The sequence below is a fragment of the Aspergillus lucknowensis genome (assembly GCF_044049455.1).
Source record: "Aspergillus lucknowensis strain CBS 449.75 chromosome Unknown BJX67scaffold_13, whole genome shotgun sequence".
NCBI classification, from domain to species: domain Eukaryota; kingdom Fungi; phylum Ascomycota; class Eurotiomycetes; order Eurotiales; family Aspergillaceae; genus Aspergillus; species Aspergillus lucknowensis.
The window spans coordinates 263,003-285,207 of record NW_027263557.1 but is presented as its reverse complement, the minus strand read 5'-3'; the positions used below and the strand labels follow the sequence as shown (position 1 = coordinate 285,207).

The following is a 22,205-nucleotide window of genomic DNA, read 5'->3' as shown; positions in this document are numbered from 1 at the left end:
AAGTGACGCTTTTTGAAGGTTGTGTGTTTTGAGACCAGGCAAGTGATTTATTGCTGAATAACCTCAGGCAACAAACATAGGCCTGACATGAACTTGCTCTTTCTAAGTTAGTTCCCAGCAACAGACTATAATTAACAGGGTCAAGAACTTTGTGAAAGAATAATATGCAAGAACTCATCATATAACTCTTCAGTCGAGAAGGAAAGGCAACACCCATGTAAACGTGAATAGAATATCCTTTCAAGATATTGCTATGTCAACATAGCTAGAGTATGGTATCAGGTAGGATTGCGGCCTTCGTCGAACCTAGTCCCCCCTTCAACCACTAACCCCACCAAGCCATCCCCCAGTACCTCCTCAAGAGGCGCCACAAACGCCATCTGACTCCAACTGAACTCCAAATTCTTGCCTCCATACACAAATACCTCAAACCGTCCAGCTAACGATCCATCTAGCCAAACAACTGCCCCGTGCTCAGCGTCGGTGGAGATAGTTATCAACACAGGTGCCTTGTCTCTCATGTTTATAGTGATCTGCTCGTGCGTCGACGAAGTATTCACCCAGATCCGCCCTGGGTGGCCGGGATCTAGCTCGAGGGCATCCTCAGGTGTTACCGAGCGGAGCGGGTAAATGTACCCGTCTTCGGTGAAAAGTAACGTTCCATCTTGCCTGAGGGAGAGGCTGTTGTCGGTGCTGGAAAGATTGAAGGGCCCTGTGGCGATGAGTGTGAGGGTGTAGTTCATCCCTTTGCTGCCCATGCCAAGGGTGGCGTGGTTTGTACCGGTTTCGGTAGAGGCCCGTGTCCATGAACAAATGCGGCCATTTCCATCGTCAGGAGTAATAACGCGGTCGAGATTCTGCGCCGGTGCTAGGGGTGAGAGAAAGTCGATGCTAGCAGCCACTGTCTCCGGCTGGACCTCCGGTCCCCGAGCACCGCTCCACGCGCGGGCGCCGACAAGAGCAATACCTCGTCGCAGAGTGTAGTACATCTCGAGCTTTGTCGAGGCGTCCGGCCCGTTGTCGTTCCAGGCGGCTAATACGGCGCCCTTGTTGAGCGGCGAGCTATCAGGTAACTGCTGCGTCGTGTTAACGTTGTTGAAGTCTGCGGGCGTCCACTGCCACCCTGGCTGTTCAGCGAAGTCCAAAATGCGCGACTCGTTGAAGAATTGCGGATATGTCGCAGGGTAGATAGGGGTGTGGTCGTTTTTGAGGCCCATGTAGGCCCACCAGTCATTCGAGTTAATGATGTGGTGGCCCTGTTTGACGAGTTCGAGAGGATCAGACTGACCATACTGCCAGTGTTGTATGATGATGGCCGGGTTGATGATGAGGTTCGCGTCCTCCGGTTCTTCCATAGGCGTGCCCCAGATCCGGATGCTCTTCCCCGAGGTGGCATTGACAAAGTCGGCCATCTCGTTGACGAACCGGATATAATCATCCGCTAGAGTAGCATCATACTCATCCGCGCCAACATGAACCTCCTTCACATCAAACCAGGGAAGAAATTCCGCCCAGATGCGTTGGATAGTAGGGATAGTATCGGGGTGCGAAAGATTCAGCAGATCGCGCTTCTCTTAGTGAGAGTTCGGGCTTCCACTTCGTCACATAAAGACAGTGGCCCGGGGCCTCAATTTCAGGGACAACAGCAATACCGCGTCGCGCACAGTGGCTCTGAAGATCGGCGTAGTCCGCTCGCGAAAGTGTCTCGTTTTCGCGGCCATGTATAATCCCTCTCAGGGACTCGTCCTCTGGTAGGAGGCTAAAGTGGCTATAGACATCTTGCCAGGTCTCGTTGTGCCCGCGACTAAGCGGGTAATTGTCACTGAGGTGATAGTGGAACTCATTCATCTTGAAGAAGGATGCGTAGCTACACATCTCCTTGAGGAAGTCCTTGTCGTACCATTTGCGTCCGGCGTCGATCATGTACCCGCGCGTGGCGTAGGCGGGAGCATCTCTTGTCCTGCCAGCAGGAAGAGTGTTGTTCCCGACAAGAAGCATCTGCAGGACAGTCCGAGTCCCCCACCACATACCCCTCGCACCGGTGCCACCGATGAATACCGCCTCGGGCGAAATGTCCAGTTCATAACCTTCGGATGTGGCGATGCCATTCTCGTATGCCATTGGCGAGGGGTTTCCGGTAAATTCACCCAGAATAATTGCACCGTTGGCTGAAGTGTCCGGCAGCGAATCGACGGTCTCGAGGGACCAGTTGAAGCCGGTGAGATGGTTGAGGTCTTCGAGGAAGACCCCGGCAAAGTCATGGCTGCTCGGTGGGATGAGAGTCAACCCATCGCTGTCTTTCTTGGAGGCAAATCTCCCGTCAATGTAGATCGTCTTGCAGCTGCTTTTGGCATCCCAGACACTCTCCTCCTCACTGAAGACAGGGACTGGTGGCAAAAGTTGAAATGGGGATGCAACGGATGCAAGAGCTGGTATAGAGAGCAAGAGTGCCGCTACAATACCAGGATAGGCACCTCCCATGATGTCTCTAACGGACGACGGAGTGGACTCGCGAGAACATCCTCGGTATTTATTTTATAGCTTCAAGGTTGCTACCGTTGCAGTTACATGTAGAGAGGTAAAGAGGGGGCTCGTGTGGTCACTTGGCATGATTATTTGCACCAGCGAATCGGGAGCTGCTAGACCACGGAAGGCAAGTGATAAGCACATCAATGGATTTCAGGATTTGGAGAGGCTTTGCTCTTCTCGACCCCCATTATCTCTACGGTGCAAGAAGAAGGATTCTTCAAACAGCCAAGTCCATCAGAACCCGACCTGCAGCTTGCAACCCTTGTCAGGCGCCGACTATTTGGTGTGTCCGCTCTCAGACCCAACACTACCAAGAGGCCTCATTCAACAGCTCACTCTTGACCAATCCCATAAACTCCTAGGGCTGTTCAAAATCGGGTCTCAGGCTGAGGGGATACAGTCCCTTGCTCCCCAAACGTTTTGCGAATACACCTAATCCACAAGTATTCCCACACAATCTGTGACTGACATCATAAATGAGTTAAACGTTTTTCTATCCAGATAACGCAGATTTCGGGATTCTTACAACAGAAAAGCATCAATATGAGATCTGTTTTGGTCGATATGGCTCCTCCAGGTACCCAATTTCCTCCTCTGCCAGACGAAGGCCCACCGCCTCAACAGCCTGATCAATTCTCTCGCGACTCCTGAGCCCCATGATCGGGTAAGTCCCTTTACTTAATGTCCAAGCCAAAGCCCCTGTGGCCATAGGTACTCCCCTCTTCGTCGCAATCTCTTCTACGCGGCCGAGATATCTCCTCGTCCAGCATGTTGGCTTTCTAGCCCCGGACCAAGTTCTTCAGTAACCTGTCGGTCTGTTCTCGCTTCGATGTCCGATAGTCCCATCTGTGGGCAAGCACCCCGCGAGCCAGTCGGCTCCATGACCGCACTCCGACTCCGAGGTCCATACATAGCGGATTCATCTCTCGTTCCTCCTCGTGGTAAAGATTGTAGTAATTCTGCATCGAGATGAACTTTTGCCAGCCGTGCTTGTCAGTGATGTACTGCAGCTTTTGGCACTTCCATGCTGCCATCGAGCTGGCTCCGAGATATCGGACCTGGCCGCTCTCGACGGCATCATTTAGTGCTCCCATAATCTCCTCGGGGCAGACATCCGGTCAATTCAATGTAGTTGAAGCACGTCAATATAGGTACCGAGCCGCCGTACGCTTTCTGTAACCACATCAATGATATGCTTGCGGGAAAGCCCAACTCGGTTCACGAGATGTTGTTTCTTTTTATCGAGCATTTGGCCAATTGGTAGTTGGTTGACGGCGTCAATTGCATAGTCTACCTTCGTCAGAATAACAACCTGCTCCCGAGGAATACCATAGTGCTTTGCCAATTATTTCTTCCGAGTGGCCACTAGAGTGTGCATCCGCCTACAGATGATCCAATTGGCTTCGCACATGAAGAGGACGAACCGTGAGTGCGCATCTGTGGTATTTTAGCCGGGGGTCGGGCCAATTTTCAGAGGGCCTCTGGAGCCACTTGTAATGCAACAACAGATACAAAACGTCAAGCAACTGAGGGACTGAAATAATAAAGACAGCTGAGCCGCCCAGCGGATTCATTTGTCCGGTTTGCCGAACGAACAGCACAGTACACCATCCGGGATGGTACATCACGTCGCTCAGAGAAGGTTCTCCTCGCTTGACATTATCAGGCATCAGTGTCGTCCTGAATCAGCCTCGAGCAGATAGTATCGGAGGCCCATGAGAATAGGACAACTCGGTCACTGCAAGTGGTGGTACAGAGAGGTGCATCTTCAACGATGAAGACGCCCAACCCTAGCCAAACTGTCTCGAGGCAGATCAAGTCCCCCGATTACCAAGCCATAGTCGTAAATACAACGCCCTCGGACCCGTCCTTCGGGAATTGCTTGAGTTAGAGTTGGTTCCAGGTTGTGTGTTTCCCGTGGAGTTTACATGTGCCTGGGATCAAATATGCCACTTTCGGCCTAGCTCCGATGCCTTGTTGCCCCCCATCTTGAAGACGACCGCCCCGCTGAACTTCATCTCAGAGCAAACAGTGCTTGGTGATACCCAAGTCCGTTGAAATCAGTTACACTGTTTGTCTCCTCCTATCTCTCTTGTTTGTATACAGGCCACTAACCAGTTTAGATGACATTTCCCTCCCAAATCCAATCCATCACTAAGTACAATGTCACGACATTTCGGCGGCACTCCGTGTCTGAAATCGCTGGCTCCCTCGGAGACCTAGGCACATTTCTCCCCATCGCTCTCGCTCTCGCGGCCAATGGCACTGTTTCACTTGCCAGCACTCTCATTTTCTCCGGCCTTTTCAACATTCTTACTGGCCTTTTCTTCGGTATCCCGCTTCCAGTCCAGCCCATGAAAGCTATCGCCGCCGTTGCAATCGCCCGGTCGTTCTCGCCTGGATCAATTGCAGCTGCTGGGTTATTCGTAGCTGTCATCCTCTTTGTCGGAAGCGTTACGGGTCTCCTCCAGTGGTTCACTCGTGTCATCCCCATTCCAGTGGTAAAGGGCATCCAGGTCGGAGCGGGACTATCTCTCGTGATGGCCGCATGCACGACCCTCCACAGCCTTGGCTGGATCCATCCATCATGGGCCGATAATCGTCTCTGGGCAATTGGGGTCTTCATCGCGCTTCTTCTAACAAATTCCACTGCCAAACGACTACCATACGCTCTTGTCGTCTTCGTCATCGGTCTCGTCCTCGCTATTATTCGCAGCGCACTAGCGTCTAGCCTCCCGTCCTTCTTGTTCTGGAACCCATACACCGTTGTCCCCGTCGGCTCGGAATGGTCCATTGGAGCCATCAATGCCGGCCTAGGCCAGCTCCCTCTCACGACACTGAACTCGGTCGTAGCAGTCGTCCATCTAGCCGCCGACCTCCTCCCATCAGTCCCGACACCCTCCGTAACGTCCATCGGTCTCAGTGTCTCAGCCATGAACCTGATAGGAGTCTGGTTCGGGGCTATGCCTGTGTGCCACGGCTCTGGAGGACTAGCAGGACAGTACCGATTCGGCGCTCGTTCCGGAGCGAGTGTCATCTTTCTCGGTCTCGTCAAGTTAGTCGTTGGTCTTGTCTTTGGAGAAAGTCTGGTCGGTTTGCTGCATCGTTTCCCGAAGGCCTTGCTTGCGGTTATGGTTATTGCGGCCGGTATGGAACTTGTTCGTGTCGGGGAGAGTCTGAATACTTCTGGCGCGCGAGATCTCGCGCGCCACGCGGAGGACGTGGGCGATTCGTCTCGATTTCACGCGGACGAGGAGGAACGCACGAGGAGATGGATGGTGATGATGGTTACCGTTGGGCTGCTGGTTGGATTCAAGAATGATGCTGTCGGATTCGTGGCGGGTATGCTCTGCCATTGGGCCTACGAACTGCCGGCTCTCATCCAACGCACTCGACGCCGCTGGTCGGAAGGGCGAGTGCGTCTTCCTTAACTTCGGATACATGAGCACCATGAGTATACACATTACGACATTGACGAGAACCTAAAAACAGTAGATTAAATTATGGTACATCGCATATCGCGGATCATTTCAATATCAATTCAACTTCACCCACCAAACCGTCCACCAAGCATCAACCCAAAAGTAGACCTAAACCCTCTCAAAATCCACGTCCTCCTCATCTTCCTCTTCCTCCTCCTCTTCCTCCTTATAATCATCATCAACCTCATCCTCCTCATCCCCAATATCCTCAATCTTCCTCATCCCCCCGCTCCTAGCGTCCGGGAGAACGGCCAACTCCCTTCCAGCCTGATCATACCGATGTTCCTCGACGACAACAGGCTCTCCGAGGTCCTGGCGGATCGTGCGAACGGTGGTCGTGCCGTCTGGCTCTGTGTGTGCGGCTTTGGTGTAGCGGTGGCCCGACTCGGTGGTTTTTGTGTTCGTGCCGTCTGTTGTGCTCGTTGAGCTGTAGTAGGTGGAGCTGGACGAGACGTTCATTTTTGAATTTGAAGTTGATTTTTATTGGGATGTATTTTCAGTTCAGGTGAAGCAATATGTAATTGGAAAAAGCTTGGTTGGAATTGGAAGGGATGAGGGAGTACATTAATTTTGCTGTGTGGCAAGGTTGATGTCATTGATGGAGTACTGGATTGTGTCACTCAGGAGCTTATTTTATCATAGGGGCAGATGAAACCCGCCAGTGGATTAAAGAATGATGCAAAGATAACTCAATTTATGGGTGGTCAACAATCGACAACCCAGTGCCCAGGTGGACTTCCCAGGAAAACCTCCCTAGCTAACCGAAACGGGTAATATGAAGCTATACCCATGACCCGACCAACTGCAGCGCCAAATCTCGCCGATAAGGAGATCTCCTCACTGGTATAGAATCCAGTAGGTATTCACAGTACCAGCAAACTACGAGTAGAAATACAGATCTGGAAAAGAGCTTAATCGCCCGCGACTTTGCCTTCCTGGCAGCTTTTAGAAGACGCATAGCTACCCGTGCATCGGGCTTCTTGGACTGAGCCGAAGCCGCTTGACGGCGTATACCCTCTCTCATGACTTTCTATAGCTCTCTCCATTGCATCCAGTACCTAGGATGCACCACTTTATTCTTGCAGTAGCCAAGCAGAAAGAATACAAGTGCGTTGGAGGGTTTGAGACAAGAGGTACCACCTCGCGCCGCGCACTTGAGGATTGAGACGGCATAGGGCTCGGGCTAAGAGACCCCCCCTTTGAATGCCCTTAGAACTAGCCCTTAGCTAACCGGTAATTCCTCCAGAATGATTCGGGGCTGGGTGACTCACTCACAAACACCTTCGATCTCTTCCGCAAATCCCGCAGATCCCGCATCTCAATTCTAAACAGCTTCATTTGGGCTGCGGGAACGTCAGGATGAGCGGGTCGGAGTATGCTGGCCTTCCTATTATATAGAGCATCCCGCTCTGACTCTTGACATGAGTGAAAGAAAATAGTCCGTATTCTTCCACCATGCATCCCGAACCCAAGGCCACAGACGACGCCGCTCTCGTCAAAGCCCCCAACGGCGGGTTCCGCGCCTGGCTGCACGTCGCCCTCTGCCACACCGTCTTCCTCAATACCTGGGGCCTCGCCAACAGCTACGGCGTGTTCCAGCAATACTACACCCACACACTCGACCGCTCCCAGAGCGACATCAGCTGGATCGGAGGCATCCAGATGTTCCTGCTCCTCTTCGTGGGTGCATTCTCCGGCCGCGCAACAGATGCAGGCTACTTTCGGCATTGCTTCGTCGCCGGCGCGGTCCTGCAAGCCCTCGGCTTCTGCATGGCTTCGCTCTCCACCACCTACTACCAAATCCTCTTGAGCCAGGCCGTCTGCGTCGGGCTGGGAAGTGGCCTCGTCTTCACCCCCGGCCTGTCAGTGATGGGCTCCTACTTCACAGAGAAGCGCTCCGTCGCAGTCGGCCTGGCCGCTTCCGGCGCAGCAACGGGTGGGATCCTCTACCCGGCGACTGCGAATGCACTCCTCCACCACCCGGGCATCGGGTACGGCTGGACCATGCGCATCCTCGCCCTGATCCTCCTTGTCATCCACGTCCCGTCCATCATAGCCTACAGGCCGTATCTGCCCCCGCGATCCACAGGCCCGCTGCTGGAATGGCGCGCCCTCCGCGAGCGCCCGTTCGTCTTCTTCACGGCATCCATGTTCCTCAACTTCAGCGGCCTCTACATGGCCTTCTACTACCTCGGCACATTTGCCCGCGAACAGATCCACCTGCAAACCAGGGAGTCAACAAACCTGCTCATAATCCTCAACGCCGTCGGCATCCTCGGCCGCAGCGCCCCCGGTTTCCTGGCGGAACGCTACACGGGCGTCTGCAACATGACCCTGTCTGTTTCCTTGGTTTGCGCGATCTGCATCTACGCCTGGGCTGCGATCGACGAAGGCGACGACCACGTCGCCTCGCTGTATACGTGGACAGTGGTGTACGGGATCTTCGCTGGTGCCGCGCAGGCGCTGTTCCCCGCTATGGCGACGCGACAGACCACTGACCGTACGAAGGTGGGTGCGCGCACGGGGATGGTCATGACGATTGTGAGCTTTGCGTGCTTGACTGCACCGGCGATTCAGGGGGCGCTGATGCGGGCTGATGGCGGGCGGTATTTGGGGGCGCAAGTGTTTTCGGGGAGTGTGGTTCTGATGGGGGTTGCGTCGTTGGGCGTGTGTCGGTGGTGTAAAGTTGGGTTTTCGGTTGTAAAAGTTTGATGCTTCTCCAATGATTAGATTAGTACGGTATCGTTATTTGATGGATATAGAGGTGAAATAGAACATTATATAGATTGACCTATCCACCCAGAATCTGTGAGGAGCAATATTTTCTAAGCCGGCTGCATCAGAAACTCCTCGACGTCAATCTCCCTCAAGGCAGGCATATCCGAGACCAGACTTCCCAGCCACGAGACTTCCGCTGCACTCGCAGCAGTCCAGTCCTGCCGCGTCTGAGTCGTCGCCTCCCCAACAGTCTCCGGATTAACAGTCACAGGATCCGCAGGCATATACTGCGCCGAGGTGGAATACCGCTCCAGGACATTCCGCAGGTTCCGCGCATCGTTCTCCTTCCGCTGCTGGTGGAGATAAATCAGAAGCACGGCAGTGCTATACGCCTCCCGCATTGTCGGGCTGTCCCACGTATCCCTGACGCGCTGGAGTGTGTCCATCGCATCCCCGAGATGCGTCAGGGACGCCTGGCTGTCGATCGCGAGCAGCAGGCACACGACCTGGAAGGGGATGTTGGCCGCGTGATGCCACGGGCTGTAACTGGCGATCATGGCCTGAGATGCGTGCAGACCTTTCAGGGCGACGGAAATGATGCGGTCCATATGCGCGTGTAGTATGTGGGATCCGCCTGCGCGTAGCCGGCGGAAGATGCACAGCATCAAGTTCACCCGCGCCATGACGACGGAAGGCGCATTGCGGGTCTCCGCGAGAACCTGTAGCAAGTCCGTTTCGAGGTCCTCGACGGAGAGCGGTTTGTTGGGGTCTAGCTTTTCGGATATAGGGACGAGCGCGAGGATTTGGGAGGTGTAGTCTGTTACTGTTGGTTCGACGGGTTTGGTGGTTGTTGAAGCGCTGGATACGGTGATTCTGCTGCGGCCGAGGTCATAAGAGGCCCAGATGTTGAAGTGTTGTGCTAGGCCCCAGAGACGGCGCTGGGTATCGAGATCGATGGTTTCGGACGGGTTCGAGTCGAAGACTGTGAGAAGGGGTGCTTCGATGTGGATATTCGCAGCCTCCGCAACGTGTATTAGAGAGCAGCTTGCGAGCCATGTTGCGTGTGGTGTCGAGGTCATGCGGAGGTAGGCTACGCGTAGCACCCAGCCAGTGACGGTGTCGACCGATGGGGGTGCAACAAGAGAATCCTGCTCCAGAAGCGTCTTTGCGGTCTCAACCAGGTCAGGCTCGAACGCCATGGGGAAGCGCTCTGAGAAATGGAGTCCTAGCGCAGCCACACCACAGAAGACGGGATCGTATGTGGTGTTAGACCACGGGGCTTGCCATCGGGAATCCAATTGCTTGAAGAAACTATCACGATCAATGCATCCATACGTGGGTGCCACCTGGTCGAAATACACCAGAGCCAAACGGGTCATCTCCGGCTTCGTCAACATGCTCGTCACGCTTCTTAGCGTTCCAGGCAGGCATCTCGCCAACCGTTCACCGGTATTCCATGCAAAGAGATGCAATCGGGGAGCATTCGACGGATCAATATGCAGGCCAAGGTTCCTGACAAACGCAGCCCCCGAATTGGCCTCCAGTAACTGTACATGATGCCGTACGTCGACTCCTGCCGCACCCAACGACTGTTGCCTCTTCCCTCCACCTCCCGCGAGCTGTGTCGGGGTTGTCGCCGGTGTAGTTGCGAGTGTGGTATTGTTCAAAACCCCAGCCGACGCGGCCCTCGTTGGATCCTTGTAACTACAGTGGTATTCGAGCTGCACGCATGTAGCGCAAGGCTTCTGGCCGTCGCACTTTCGCTTCCTTTCGCGGCATGGCTCGCAGGCGACCTTGGCTCGACGCCTCTTTCGTGGAGGAGAGACCACCTGATGCGTTTCATCCATGAAAGCAGCAAGAATCGGAGGTTACCGACCGTGGGTGGAGGACGCGAAATCCAGCCTGGAGGCGTCGGGATGCGGGTCGGGAACAGCGGGAACAGCGGAGGCAGAGGTCCTCACATGTAGGGCTGACATCAAGGCCCTCCCATCGTTCTTCTAAGTGGAATATGATGGCTGTTTTGTACATCCGGCTTCAGCATACGTGCTATATTATCTCTTGAAGCAATCCTTTTTTTTTTTTTTTGTTTTTCAAATGTAAACAGTTGGAGCGAGGGGGCTTGTTTGGAGAACGGCGAAGGCCTCCAAAAGACTGGATGCTGTTTGGTTTGTTTGCATTTCTCCTCCCCATCTTTCTCCAATTCCTCCCCCTCAGTCTGTCCTGACAAGTCCACAGCCCCGTCCTCATAAAGAAACTGAGCATAATGTCCGGCCTAACAGACTCGCAACTCGCCTCCTTCCACAAGAACGGCTACCTCGTCATCCCCGATTACCTATCCTCCGAAGAAACCTCCTCCCTCATAACGGAGACAAACACTCTCCTCACCACCTTCGACCTTTCCACACATCCACTCACACAATTCACAACCGGCGACGACGAAAAAGACAGCAAACCCCACGTTGGCGATGACTACTTCCTCACCTCCGGCGACAAATTGCGCTTCTTCTTCGAACCAGATGCATTCAGCACAGATCCCCAAACGGGGACATCAACCCTAACCCGCCCCAAAGAAGTCGCCGTAAATAAGATCGGACACGCACTGCACGCGCTCTCCGAGCCGTTCGAGAAAGTCACCCTCTCCGACCGCAATGCGGCGATCGCGCGGAGCCTCGGCTTCGCGGACCCCCGCGTGCTGCAGAGTATGGTTATCTGCAAGCAGCCGGGAATCGGCGGGGCCGTACCACCGCATCGGGACTCGGAGTTTCTGTACACGAGGCCGCCGAGCGCGGTGGGTTGGTGGATAGCGCTGCAGGACGCGGGGCCCGGGAATGCGACCCTAGGGATGTATAAGGGTTCCCATCGGAGGGCCGACGGGGCCATCAAGAGGCGGTTTGTGAGGAAGCTGAACGGGGAGGGGGTGGTTTGTGGCACGGAGTTTGTGGAGAATGATGGGCCCGGCTTTCCCAAGGATTCAGAGATCGAGGAACAGGGTGATGCGGAGGAGGTGGAGGTTTTGGATGTCAAGGCGGGGTCCTTGGTGCTGATCCATGGGAATGTGCTGCATAAGAGTGAGAAGAATACTGGAGGGAAGAGCCGATTTGCGTATACTTTCCATGTTATTGAGGGTGGTGAAGGGTGGGAGTATGATGAGCGGAATTGGTTGCAGCCGCCGGAGAATGGGGGGTTCTCGAAATTATACAAGCAGTGAGCTACGAAAGCTCGGGAGCTGATCCCGGGATGTATGTATTTATTGCATGATCAAGTGCTGTACAATCCATGCTTTTCCCTCCAAACCAGAACTCCAGTCCGTGTAAATGATGTATAGTGCTATGCTCGCAACATATTTAGCATCCCCCTCGTCTCGAACGCTCGATGGGCGAAGTCCACCTCGTCTCGAACACGCCAGTGTAGTCGCTCCACCATCTTGTCAATCTGCTCCGACTGTCCGAGACTCCCTGAGTAGATATCCAACACGCTCATTGCAATCTCCACACTGAGCTCAACCAGTCGCGGCTCGGTAATGTGCCTGTATATCCACTGTAGCACAGGCTGCAGCGTCACTTCGTCACGCCCTTGTAATGACGTACGAAGTGCCGAACGATGTCGCAGCTCCGTAAAGAGCGTGAGCTGCGCGATCTTGTCGTTCATCGAAAGGACTTGATCCAGAGCAGCGGCGTAGCGACCTTTCCGAAGGTCAAGCTCCCAGCCTTTTTCCTTCTTGCGCTTCCTGTTCTCGTTGCCGTCGATGACAATATCCACGCCTTCGCCGATGAAATCTAGACCGCGCCACCGTCGCTCCCAGGCTGTGCCCTGGCGCCTCTTCTTTAATTTCGCCAGCTTCTTGTCGTGTTCCTCAATCTTTCCTTCCAAAAGAGCCTCCATCTCTTTCTTCCTCTCCCGCTCCCGTGCCTTTTGCTGGCCGGAGAGACGGGTTTTGATCGATAGTAACCCAGACTGCATACCGACGGCGATGTGCTTATCTTCGCGCGCAGCTCCGGACGTGATCGTACACAAAGACAGAATCGGTGACTGGTATTTGAAGCCAGCAACAACGTTCCACCCGCTCGTTTCGTAAATCTTCAGATGACCATCCAGAGCACCGCTGAGCAGTCGCTGGCCGTCCGAAGCCAGAGACAGCGAGGTGACCGTTTTCTGATGGCTCTTAATCATGTGTAACGGCTTTCCAGCCACAATATCCAGCACAGCGATCTTGTTCTCCGCCGCCGCCAGCACCGTTGTCCCCGTTGGCATGGGAAGGACAGATTCAATCGGCGCACCCATCTTAAACGTCATAGCAGATCGCCCCTCCACACGAGGATCCCACAAGCGAACCGTCCTATCGTAACTACCGGAAAGCAGAGAGCCGGAGGAGGCCAGCGAACCCGGCATGAACGCCGCAGTGCGCACGTAATCGGAGTGCCCCACGAACGTCTTGACACTATTCTCGCTGGGGAGATCCCATAACCGCACCGTACGGTCATCACTTGCCGAAAGCACGCATGTCGGGTCGCCGGGAGAGAACTTGGCCACCCAGACGGGCTGCTTATGGTCCTTCCATGTCTTCAAGATCGCTCGCGACCCCACATCAAACACCTGTAGGGTGCCGATGTCATCACCGGCCACAACAATCCGGCCATCGGGCCGAATATCTGTACCTCGCGCAGTGTCATCGAATCGTGTGATCGATCGGAGGAGTTTCCGTGTGCGGATGGAGTAGATCTGGACGCGGGCGCCCGTCGTCACAGTGAAGACGTCGGGAGGCTGTGTGAGAGAGGGAAAGGCGGAGGCGGAGAACGGCGCAGAGGGTTGGGTTATGAAATTAACAGGGCCATTGGCAGGTGATGGAATGAGAAGAGGGTTCTTGAATGTCTTCCAGTGGAGCTGTTCGGGGCTCAGTTGCGAAGCGGGCACCTCAGGCAGCTTGACCTGTGTCAGAGGGAGGACAGGGGCCGCCATAGCTGGTACGTGCCTGCCTCTAGCAATAGTCAAGCGACAGAGCTAGGCGGATATAACCGCAATAACTCGAGGGCCTGGCGGCGTCGGACTTCGGAGGTGCAGCTGGATAGAAGTCCAGTATCGCTCGCTGGAGGATTTTTTTTCTGATATCTGCACCTGCAATCAGCGCACCATTCCCAATTAGGCAATTATTACCGTGAGCGTAACTGTATGTAATTTGGTTACACTTCCCAGCAATTCAATCTCCTCTCAGAAAACAGAGCAAGGCAGTATATCAAAAGAAAGTTCCTTGATTTTACAGTGGGTATGATGGGGGGTATGCAATGTTTGTTTGGAACAGTTATATCTTTTGCCAACAGGGCACGAAGTTGGGATTCGCGCATAGTAGTGTGAATATGTAGTAGCAGTACAACATGGTTTTTCTATTTTTCAAACCAAGCTGGGTCAACAAGCAGTAGCGGCATATCGGAGTGTGTAAGATACAGGGTATTAATCCAGTTTATCATTTCTCGACTGAAGTTATTTGCAGCTACATCGAGCTTCTTTCCTGCGTTTTGCTGATGGGTGAGCCGCGAAACTTGACTACCTGTCCTAAAAGTAGGGAATGTATAGAGAGGAGCTCTTGGTTCACTTGGTGGTTCTTCGTACCTCGGTGCGCAAGTGGCTGCGTTTCTGTGCCCCGGGGTCGGGGAGATGGAATGCTCCAAAGCTTCTGACAATTCTAAGGCAAGGATTTCCACCCATGCACAAGGGATCCCAGACCAACTTCAGATTTCCACACATCGAGGAAGACGCGAACGTCTGAAATCGCCAGTGGCCGTGTCTCGTCTCTGGTAGCAGAATTCTGACGAGAATGGACTTGGATGCGAAGCTTGTGGGAATTTTGCAGCTGCCATCAGACAGCTCCACTCCGATCACAGCTGAGGTCCAGATCTTGAGATTTCATGCAGCATCACGGCAGGGCTTAGTCTGCCGAGGCTGTTAGCGCGAAGCACCAGATCATCAGGCTTCCATATTATTCCTTGTTTTTGGCCGTCTATTTTTACTCAGGCAGCAGAATTGCAATGATCAACTTTCGTGGTAATAATTCTCTGGAAAGCACATGAAGAGTCAGCCTTCGATAACTTCCTCATCCTGTCCGAGCCCGAGTTACAGTGTGGTGATCTGTGTTTATTTTGCGCCGCCCAAGTTGGTGTATGTAATTTTTGGCGTCACAGACTGTATTGAGGATGGATCATGCCTGGATCAAGTCGATGCAGGAACACTCGATCGACCAATAATCTCTCTCAAGTACTCCACTACCAGCCACCCCCCAGCCTCCCAGATGCTGCCTTGGGCCAATCACGGGGATTTTCTCGATAAGCCCAAGACTGATTGTTTTCCCCTCCTCTCCTCAGCCTGGGCCTCGTTCTCTCTTTCTGCCTCTCCTCTGTCTTGCATCTTCTTCTCTGGTTCTCCTCTTTGAGTTCTCGAGTCCCTGCATTTGAGTTGTACAGTTTCTCCTTCCGTCCCTCTTTTTCACTCCACTGTTGTCTTTGATTGATTCGCTCCTTGCGCTTTGATACCTGCCTTGCGTCCTCGCTTCTGGCCGCTCGTTGTACCCCTTGACCTTCTTGACAAATGTGGTAGCCCTCTTCTCTCGACTCCTCTCTCTTCTCTCCCTAAGCTTCAGCCATGGCTGCGAAACCACTCCGAATGACCAATTTGAACCATGCCGCCGGTATCTTCGCCGACATGTCCGTTGACGGCCCAGCAATTGGAACGTTGGTGGCCATCGTCGACCGTGCAAAGAATCTTCCCAACCGAAAAACAATGGGAAAGCAAAACCCTTACTGCGCAGCACGTCTAGGTAAGGAAGCCAAGAAAACCGACACGGATTTGCGTGGAGGCCAAACGCCCAAGTGGTAAGCACCCGAGCGTTCACAGGCTTTGGGGGACGTGTCCCAGCTGATTTTGCCTAGGGATCAGGAACTCCGCTTCACCGTGCACGAATCTCCCGATTATCTCCGGCTTAAATTATCTGTCTTCAACGACGACAAACGAACTGACCTTATCGGCGAAACCTGGATTGATCTGAAGGATCTCATAATACCCGGAGGTAGTCAGAGTGACCAATGGCACCCTCTCCAATTCCGTGGAAAGTATGCTGGCGAGATTCGTCTCGAAATGACTTACTACGATACTAGACCCGAAGATGAGGCTGTCATCGAGCGCAGAACGCAGGGAGTTGACCGGACAACCGTTAAAAGCAACAGCAGCAGCGGTCCGGCACCTGTTGGCTCGTCGTCATCGTCTCTTTCGGGACCGCGTCAGTTGAAAGAAGTTAAACGACGTCCGCTGCCCACCGATCCCACAGGCTCTACTGCACCGCGCCCCCTGCCAGAGAAGGCTCACTTCGCCCCTGTGCCGATGCCCGTCCCGTCGCACTCCAATCGACCAGCTCCCTATGAGGGTGTTCCTACACCCCCTTCCAGCTCCGGCCTTGATTATACCCAGCAGCCTCGGCACACGGCGCCGCATGAGGCCCATTACGATTCGGCTCATGACTTACCTTCTCCGGCAATGCGTCCAAAGGTTTACGAAACTCCGGACGACTTTCAGAGAGATTGGAATGATCCCGCCCCAGGTCCGGCTTACCACGCACCTCCTGTAGGACCGCCGAGACGGCATCAACAGGCTTATACACAGGAACAACACTATCCTCCTCACCGGGAAAGATCAGAGCCCCAAGATCACTACGCCAGGCCTCGCTCTGGCTACGATAACGCGCCGCCTGCTGATTATCGATCTATGAGACAAGACTTACAAACAGTGCGACAGGAACCCTATCATCACGAACCTCCACGGCCGAGTAGTCACCACATGAATCAGCCGTATCCCTCGCAAGCCCAGTACACGTACGCCCCAGAAGAGCCACAACCCCCTCGCTATCATCATACTGCAGGTAGCATGTCCAGCGGCCGCCGCATTGATTATCCACAGGAAGATCTGGAGCAAGATCGCCATTATCGTGCCCACAGAAATTCACTACCCATGCGCGACCGTAGCTCAGGCCGCAGCCATGGCCGTCAATCTGGTCGTGATTACCACGCCGAATATGCAGCGATGCAGCCGCGAGTGGAAGATGAAGATGAAGAAGGATCACCACCTCCACCGCCCGTCCACCGGTCAGGATTGGTTCAGACTCACCAGCAGTTAGTACCGTCACCAACTCATTCGTACCAAGCTTACTCCCCAGAGTACGGCCCACGAACGACCCAAGAGATAAATACCCCCCAGCCTACTCAGCTGACGCTTGAGGAGGAGGACAAATTCCAAGACCTTCCTCCGGTCACGGGTGAATCACACATGCCACCGAGCCTGGTTGCTGGATTTGACCCGGAAATTGCAGATGTGGAATCGGACAGGGTCGCCAACGAGATCCAAGCCCGGAGACGCAGCGGTATTTTCGAGGAAGATCTCGCAGTCGTACGTAGTCGCGAACCGTCTCCTATCTTACCGCCTTATCCAACACGCAACCCGCCGGCGGAAGACAACCGTCGCTCCCTCACTGCTCGAAAGTCGGTAGATGGAGGCGGTCACAGTCAACAGCTTGTACTTCGAAAGTCAATCAGTCCCCGTCCGGCCCCGTCTAGAGGCCGAGGGAACTCCCACGCCTCGTCATTCCAGACACCATTTTCTCCAGACTCGTTTGACGCATATAACCCGCACGCCGCTCGATCTGCTGTATCCCAGGACCCGGCGCCGGCGTATGAGACGCCAGCAGAAGCGATGGAGGCCGCTCGGCGAAATGAAGCCGCGGCAAGCCGGCAACAGGGCCCCATAATCGGTGATGACGGACGCGAGATTGATCCCACCGACCACCTCCCCACCGACACATGGGCTCCAGAGCCAGACCGCAAGTCACGCAAACCAGGCGTGATAGTCCGCTTCCGCAATGCGCCTCCCAGGACTACTCCCAGAAGCGGCCTACCAGCGCCACAAAAGGAGTACGCTTCCTCATCAACGCGGCCTAAGTCATCCTTCATGAGCGACGCAGTAGATCGCACCTCTCCAGGGGGCGACTACAACCGTGGGCGTCAAGGATACGGAGGGAGCCACAGCCCTGAACACGGGCGAACATATAGAACACCCTCTCCGCAGCCACAACCCAGGCGACACTCAGTATCCCCTTCCCCGTCTCCTATGTACGCACCGGCCAATGCCGGCCCACCAATTCCGGCCAAGGTACCGATCAGCGCGCCGACAGAGTATACCCAAGACCCTTTAAGCCGGGAACTCAACTCCATCAACATTGGCTCGGTAGGGTATATCTCCAACCGGACGATGCGGAAGTACGCCCCCAAGACTATAACCGGATATGCAATGTAACGCATCCACCCACAAAATCTAAATTGAGATATGACACCACCACCACCACCACCACCACCACCACATACAAAGCAAACGATGCAAAATGATGGAATGGAATATGTGCAATAGTTATGGAAGTATGAAAGAATGAGGAAATGGCAATGGCGGAAACCACGAAAGTATGCATTACGGCGTTATTTTGATCTTCTTTTTCCCGCTTCGTGACTCTTTCAGTTTCTCTCTTCTTTTCTTCATCATACTTTGCCTTGCAGTTCACCCACACAACCCCTTTTGTGTTGTACTATAGTAGATGCCCCAGTTTCTGCATGACAATGAGCTACTTGGTTGACCTACAGTATAAATACGATCTTGTCTATGGCTGAGACATTTCCCACCTCCATCTCTCTCCGTCTCACAGAGCACTTCTCTCTCTGCTTTTTTAATATTGAGCACACACACCATCCCCATCTCAAACCGTATCACATCTGAGCAACTATTGCTTAGACAGGCAACACAGAATATCCTTCAACAAACAGGAACCACCATCCATCGCTATCAACCACCATGCCCCCTCCAGTCCGTCGCCGCAGACCACCACCTCACCCCTCCAACAAGCCCAAAGCCAACAAGCCCAACAAGTCCACCCGCACTAAACTCCAAACCGAAGACTCTCCAAACGCAATACGAAACAGGAACAGGACTAAGAAGGCCCCGTCTGACCACGAATCAGACTGGATTACTGAAACAGAGACTGAGACTGAGATTGGTACTGATATTGATATCGATGTCGATGTCGACACTGACGATGACACTGACGATGATGACTACTTACCACTGGGGGATATAGACGTCTCTGATGATGGATATGATGCCGAATCGGAGCTCGAGCGTGAGTCTCTGATCGGATCGGATACGGAGAGTGAAACTGAGTCTGAGTCTGAAATTGGAACCAGGAACAAGGGGAAGGGTAGCGATAAGGATAAGGATAAGGGCAAAGGCAAGGAGAAGGAAGAGAGCAGGAAAGGAAAGGCCAAGTCGAGGGGCAAAGACCAGGTGAAGGCAATACGGGTAGGTAATGCGCAGCGTCGTCGGAACCGGTATCATCCATACTCTCCTCCACCCACTGCCTCTACCTCCTTCTGGGCTATCCCTAGAGAAAGAAGGAAAGCGAGAAGGAGGGATCAGGATAAGACCAAACGGCCAAGTCCCAACCCAGAAGAAGAAAGGGACGAAGAGCAACCAGAACAGCGCTCTTGGGGCGCGCTCCGTTCCTGCGGCGGCCCACTCCCAGACCTCGACTCAGACTCAGACACTCACGATCCCAAAAACAGCACCGACAAGGACGCGAGCGCGGGCAACAGAGCCGTTCCCGCCAGCACATCATCATCCGAGGCAGAAGACGAGGACAATGCCGAGGAAACCGACCGATCCCAATTGAACGACGAGACCGCAACAGCAACCCCGGGACGAAGACCAAGACCACGAGCTGAGTCTCCATACCACTGTTCCTTCCCGGGGCCCATGCAGATCTGCGACATGGAACAGAGGGGGGAGACGCTGCACCTGCGCAAAATTGTCTCGCACATCTTCGGCCGCAACAAGACTGTCACAAAGCAAATCCCCGACTGGGTCTGGGTGTACTACTGCCGGAAGCACTACCAGCGAGCTCGATATAGGTCGTCCGTTGATCCTGGCGGGGAGGGGAAGAGGTGGGCGGAGAAGCAGTGCGGGTTTGTGCTCGATGCGCTGGAGGAGATGCAGCGGTGGGGTGGGATCCGGGGGTTTAGGGTGCTGTTGAGGAGGAGGGAGGTTGAGAGGATTGGGGAGAGGTCGAGGGAGGAGGTTGCTTCTTCATCTTCGGCTTCAGCTATGTCGATGGCGCGCAAAAGGCGTGCAGCTATTCCGGGGGAGGCGTGTGCTGCGGAGGCTGCGGAGGCTGCGGAGGCTGCGGAGACGGGGGCAGCGTCTGCTTTACTGGCTTTGAGGGCCGCTGATGGCTCCGCTGAACGCCGGAAGGGAAAGCAGAAGGTGAATGAGAAGCAGCTGAGGCCTGCGGTTCCTGCTCCAGTTCCGGGCTGGCTGGTCGACTGGATAGAAATGAAGGACGGAGAGGAGCTGTCCTTCGAGGAGGTGACGGACTTGGTTCTTAGAATCTGGGGCGAGATCGCATGCGTGCGGGTTGAGTCAAGGCGGGATGTGAGATTCCCAGATATTGAGATCTTGCCGATTTTCAATTACAGGGGGTCTTCGTCGTCATCCTCCCCTCCTCCTTCCGGTCCTGCGTCTTCTGGTGCTTCTGGATCTGGGAGACACGGTCCTAGGCCGGGCTCTGGCTCTCGTGGGCATAAGTCTTCTGGCAGCTTTTCCACTCCTAGCAAGAAATGAACATCCAAGAAATAATATGGCATTATAACATTGACCTTCACTGAATGATCGTAAGCACAGCCTGCCGCCTATATACCATCAACTAATGATAATCGATCAATACACCACCGCACGCACAAGATTAAGAATATAGAATATAGAACAAACCAACCATTCACATGTTCTGTGTGTCCTTGCCATGTTGACGCTGATAATGATAAACTTCGAACGCTAATCGACAGAGGAGAATTAAAAAATTTTGAGGAAGAAACCACGTTTTGAGCCGGGGCCTGCGAAATCAAAAATTATCCGGAATCAACTCGTACCCTCCCTCAGAGGGGAGACTGTGAGCCGCGAGAATGAGAGCTCCCGCGCAGGCAGCACTGATGCACCAGCTAACGGTGCAGTAGATCCAGGACTCGTCGAGCCGCCAGCCGACGAAGAAGCGGTCCTCGTTGTCGAAGAGATACGCCTAACTCGTTAGCTCGTCTTGTCTCACTCATGTAATGTAGTATATAACCTCAGGCTACCCAGTGGAGAGGGCAGACATACCACAATCGACATACTCGCCGCCTGGATGGCAGCCGACAGAAGGATCAAGGTACTGAGGACTTTCCACCCGGACTCACGGAGCTGCTTCCCGCCCGACAAGATAATCATGTACGCGACGACGGCCATTCCCTCCAGGACGACCGCAAACGACATCAGGAACCCAACAGAGCGCCACATGGAACAGAAGTATCGATCTTCGCCGACGCAGTCTTCGCGCCTCGGGAAGCTCTCGCAGGTATCCGTCAGGGAGGAGCAGCGCCGGTGGAGGCCATAGGAGTAGTGGTAGCTGTCCTGTGCGGCGTAAGCTGGGGCATAAGTGGGTGGAGGGACTGATTGCGACGCTCATACGTGTTCACTGTGATAGCTGACCCAGTTGGGGACGGCGATGGAAGCTATTGAGAGGCCGAAGGCTGCGAATAGGTTCGTGTGTTAGCCTGTGCTCCAGGGGATGGAGAACGCGGGCGCACCTGCGAGGAAAACAGTGAGAGAGGCTGAGTAGACAATGGTCTTGGTTAGAAAGCCTGTGTAATTGCGGTCTTCGCCGCGAGGTACGAGGTGGAAATCCATCAGGAGGGAGAGGTATGGCGTTGGTAGGGAGTGGCAGTTGGCGACGACGCAGGCAGCCGCATCCAAGAGATAACAGAGATGTCGAGGGCGGTGGGGGTGCGTGAGCGGGCGAAATTAGGGACAAGTAGAATTAGTACGAAGAGTGGAAGATAGAGAGAGAGAGTCAGGGAGCTTGTGGTATTCAGGAATGCGAGGAATGAGCAGGAGACACAGCATGATGAGGAGAGGCGAAGTCCAAGGAGCGGATAGGAGATGCGCTGAAGGGTTTCACCTGATCGCAGGCATTCTGTCCCACCACCACCTTCTGGACCATCAGAGACAGCTAACGGTCTTCTCCTCTGCCGTCCGCTCTAAGTAAATTTCTTGAGCTAGTGCCAGAGAATCCTGCTTTGCCCCATTTTCCAGCCAATAACCGCTGCGACCGCCGATGATCAGACGGGCGTCGCTCAGACCTCGCAGAGCGCAAGAAGTGACCAGGAGGAGTCGCGGGACTTGCAGCGGTCTAGCCCCTGTGTTATCTCGCCCTCAGTCTACCTACGAGGTCAAAGCGTATCGGGACATTAATCCAGACGCCTTCGAGGGGTGGGAATAGCTTCACCATCAAGTCGTCGGCTGACGTCATCACCTCTCGACCACGTTTTATCGAGAAAAAGCAAAGGGCTGTCAGGGCAGGTGAAACGAGTT

General features: G+C 54.1%; 11 protein-coding genes across 11 annotated transcripts; 5 read left to right on the top strand and 6 right to left on the bottom strand.

Annotated features, from left to right (window-relative positions):
* Window positions 1–278: 278 nt before the first annotated feature.
* On the bottom strand, window positions 279–2,481 carry BJX67DRAFT_387329 (beta-N-acetylhexosaminidase; the record flags this gene model as incomplete). The annotated part of the gene is made up of 3 exons (XM_071034203.1): window positions 279–1,571; window positions 1,606–2,387; window positions 2,463–2,481. The coding sequence occupies 3 exons, from the start codon at window positions 2,479–2,481 to the stop codon at window positions 279–281; spliced, it is 2,094 nt and encodes a 697-aa protein (XP_070887545.1).
* Window positions 2,482–2,736: 255 nt separating this feature from the next.
* Window positions 2,737–3,452, bottom strand: BJX67DRAFT_349802 (uncharacterized protein). Its single transcript, XM_071028781.1, has one exon. The coding sequence runs from the start codon at window positions 3,236–3,238 to the stop codon at window positions 3,068–3,070; it is 171 nt and encodes a 56-aa protein (XP_070887544.1). The 5' UTR covers window positions 3,239–3,452; the 3' UTR covers window positions 2,737–3,067.
* A 1,200-nt stretch (window positions 3,453–4,652) lies between these two features.
* Window positions 4,653–6,081, top strand: BJX67DRAFT_349800 (putative sulfate/molybdate transporter; the record flags this gene model as incomplete). The annotated part of the gene is made up of 1 exon (XM_071028780.1): window positions 4,653–6,081. One exon carries the CDS (start codon window positions 4,653–4,655, stop codon window positions 5,958–5,960), a length of 1,308 nt encoding a protein of 435 aa, XP_070887543.1. The 3' UTR covers window positions 5,961–6,081.
* Window positions 6,082–6,648, bottom strand: BJX67DRAFT_349799 (uncharacterized protein). Its single transcript, XM_071028779.1, has one exon. The coding sequence runs from the start codon at window positions 6,468–6,470 to the stop codon at window positions 6,120–6,122; it is 351 nt and encodes a 116-aa protein (XP_070887542.1). The 5' UTR covers window positions 6,471–6,648; the 3' UTR covers window positions 6,082–6,119.
* A 603-nt stretch (window positions 6,649–7,251) lies between these two features.
* On the top strand, window positions 7,252–8,780 carry BJX67DRAFT_45262 (major facilitator superfamily domain-containing protein). Its single transcript, XM_071035022.1, has one exon. It carries the CDS (start codon window positions 7,467–7,469, stop codon window positions 8,721–8,723), a length of 1,257 nt encoding a protein of 418 aa, XP_070887541.1. The 5' UTR covers window positions 7,252–7,466; the 3' UTR covers window positions 8,724–8,780.
* BJX67DRAFT_45263 (uncharacterized protein) lies at window positions 8,781–10,767 on the bottom strand. Its single transcript, XM_071035023.1, has one exon. It carries the CDS (start codon window positions 10,574–10,576, stop codon window positions 8,837–8,839), a length of 1,740 nt encoding a protein of 579 aa, XP_070887540.1. The 5' UTR covers window positions 10,577–10,767; the 3' UTR covers window positions 8,781–8,836.
* Window positions 10,768–10,784: 17 nt separating this feature from the next.
* On the top strand, window positions 10,785–11,996 carry BJX67DRAFT_45249 (phytanoyl-CoA dioxygenase family protein). Its single transcript, XM_071035021.1, has one exon. It carries the CDS (start codon window positions 10,993–10,995, stop codon window positions 11,935–11,937), a length of 945 nt encoding a protein of 314 aa, XP_070887539.1. The 5' UTR covers window positions 10,785–10,992; the 3' UTR covers window positions 11,938–11,996.
* Window position 11,997: 1 nt separating this feature from the next.
* Window positions 11,998–13,855, bottom strand: BJX67DRAFT_45265 (snoRNA-binding rRNA-processing protein UTP15). Its single transcript, XM_071035024.1, has one exon. The coding sequence runs from the start codon at window positions 13,683–13,685 to the stop codon at window positions 12,057–12,059; it is 1,629 nt and encodes a 542-aa protein (XP_070887538.1). The 5' UTR covers window positions 13,686–13,855; the 3' UTR covers window positions 11,998–12,056.
* A 1,504-nt stretch (window positions 13,856–15,359) lies between these two features.
* On the top strand, window positions 15,360–18,056 carry BJX67DRAFT_379934 (uncharacterized protein; the record flags this gene model as incomplete). Its single annotated transcript, XM_071032686.1, has 2 exons — window positions 15,360–15,589; window positions 15,647–18,056. 2 exons carry the CDS (start codon window positions 15,360–15,362, stop codon window positions 18,054–18,056), a joined length of 2,640 nt encoding a protein of 879 aa, XP_070887537.1.
* Window positions 18,057–19,930: 1,874 nt separating this feature from the next.
* On the top strand, window positions 19,931–20,469 carry BJX67DRAFT_349792 (uncharacterized protein; the record flags this gene model as incomplete). Its single annotated transcript, XM_071028778.1, has 1 exon — window positions 19,931–20,469. A coding segment is annotated over one exon (297 nt), but the record flags the coding sequence as incomplete, so codon positions are not given.
* BJX67DRAFT_349791 (uncharacterized protein) lies at window positions 20,427–22,071 on the bottom strand. Its single transcript, XM_071028777.1, has 4 exons — window positions 21,422–22,071; window positions 21,303–21,364; window positions 20,955–21,245; window positions 20,427–20,874 (listed from the first exon to the last, which is right to left on the bottom strand). The coding sequence occupies exons 1-4, from the start codon at window positions 21,519–21,521 to the stop codon at window positions 20,701–20,703; spliced, it is 627 nt and encodes a 208-aa protein (XP_070887535.1). The 5' UTR covers window positions 21,522–22,071; the 3' UTR covers window positions 20,427–20,700.
* Window positions 22,072–22,205: the final 134 nt, after the last annotated feature.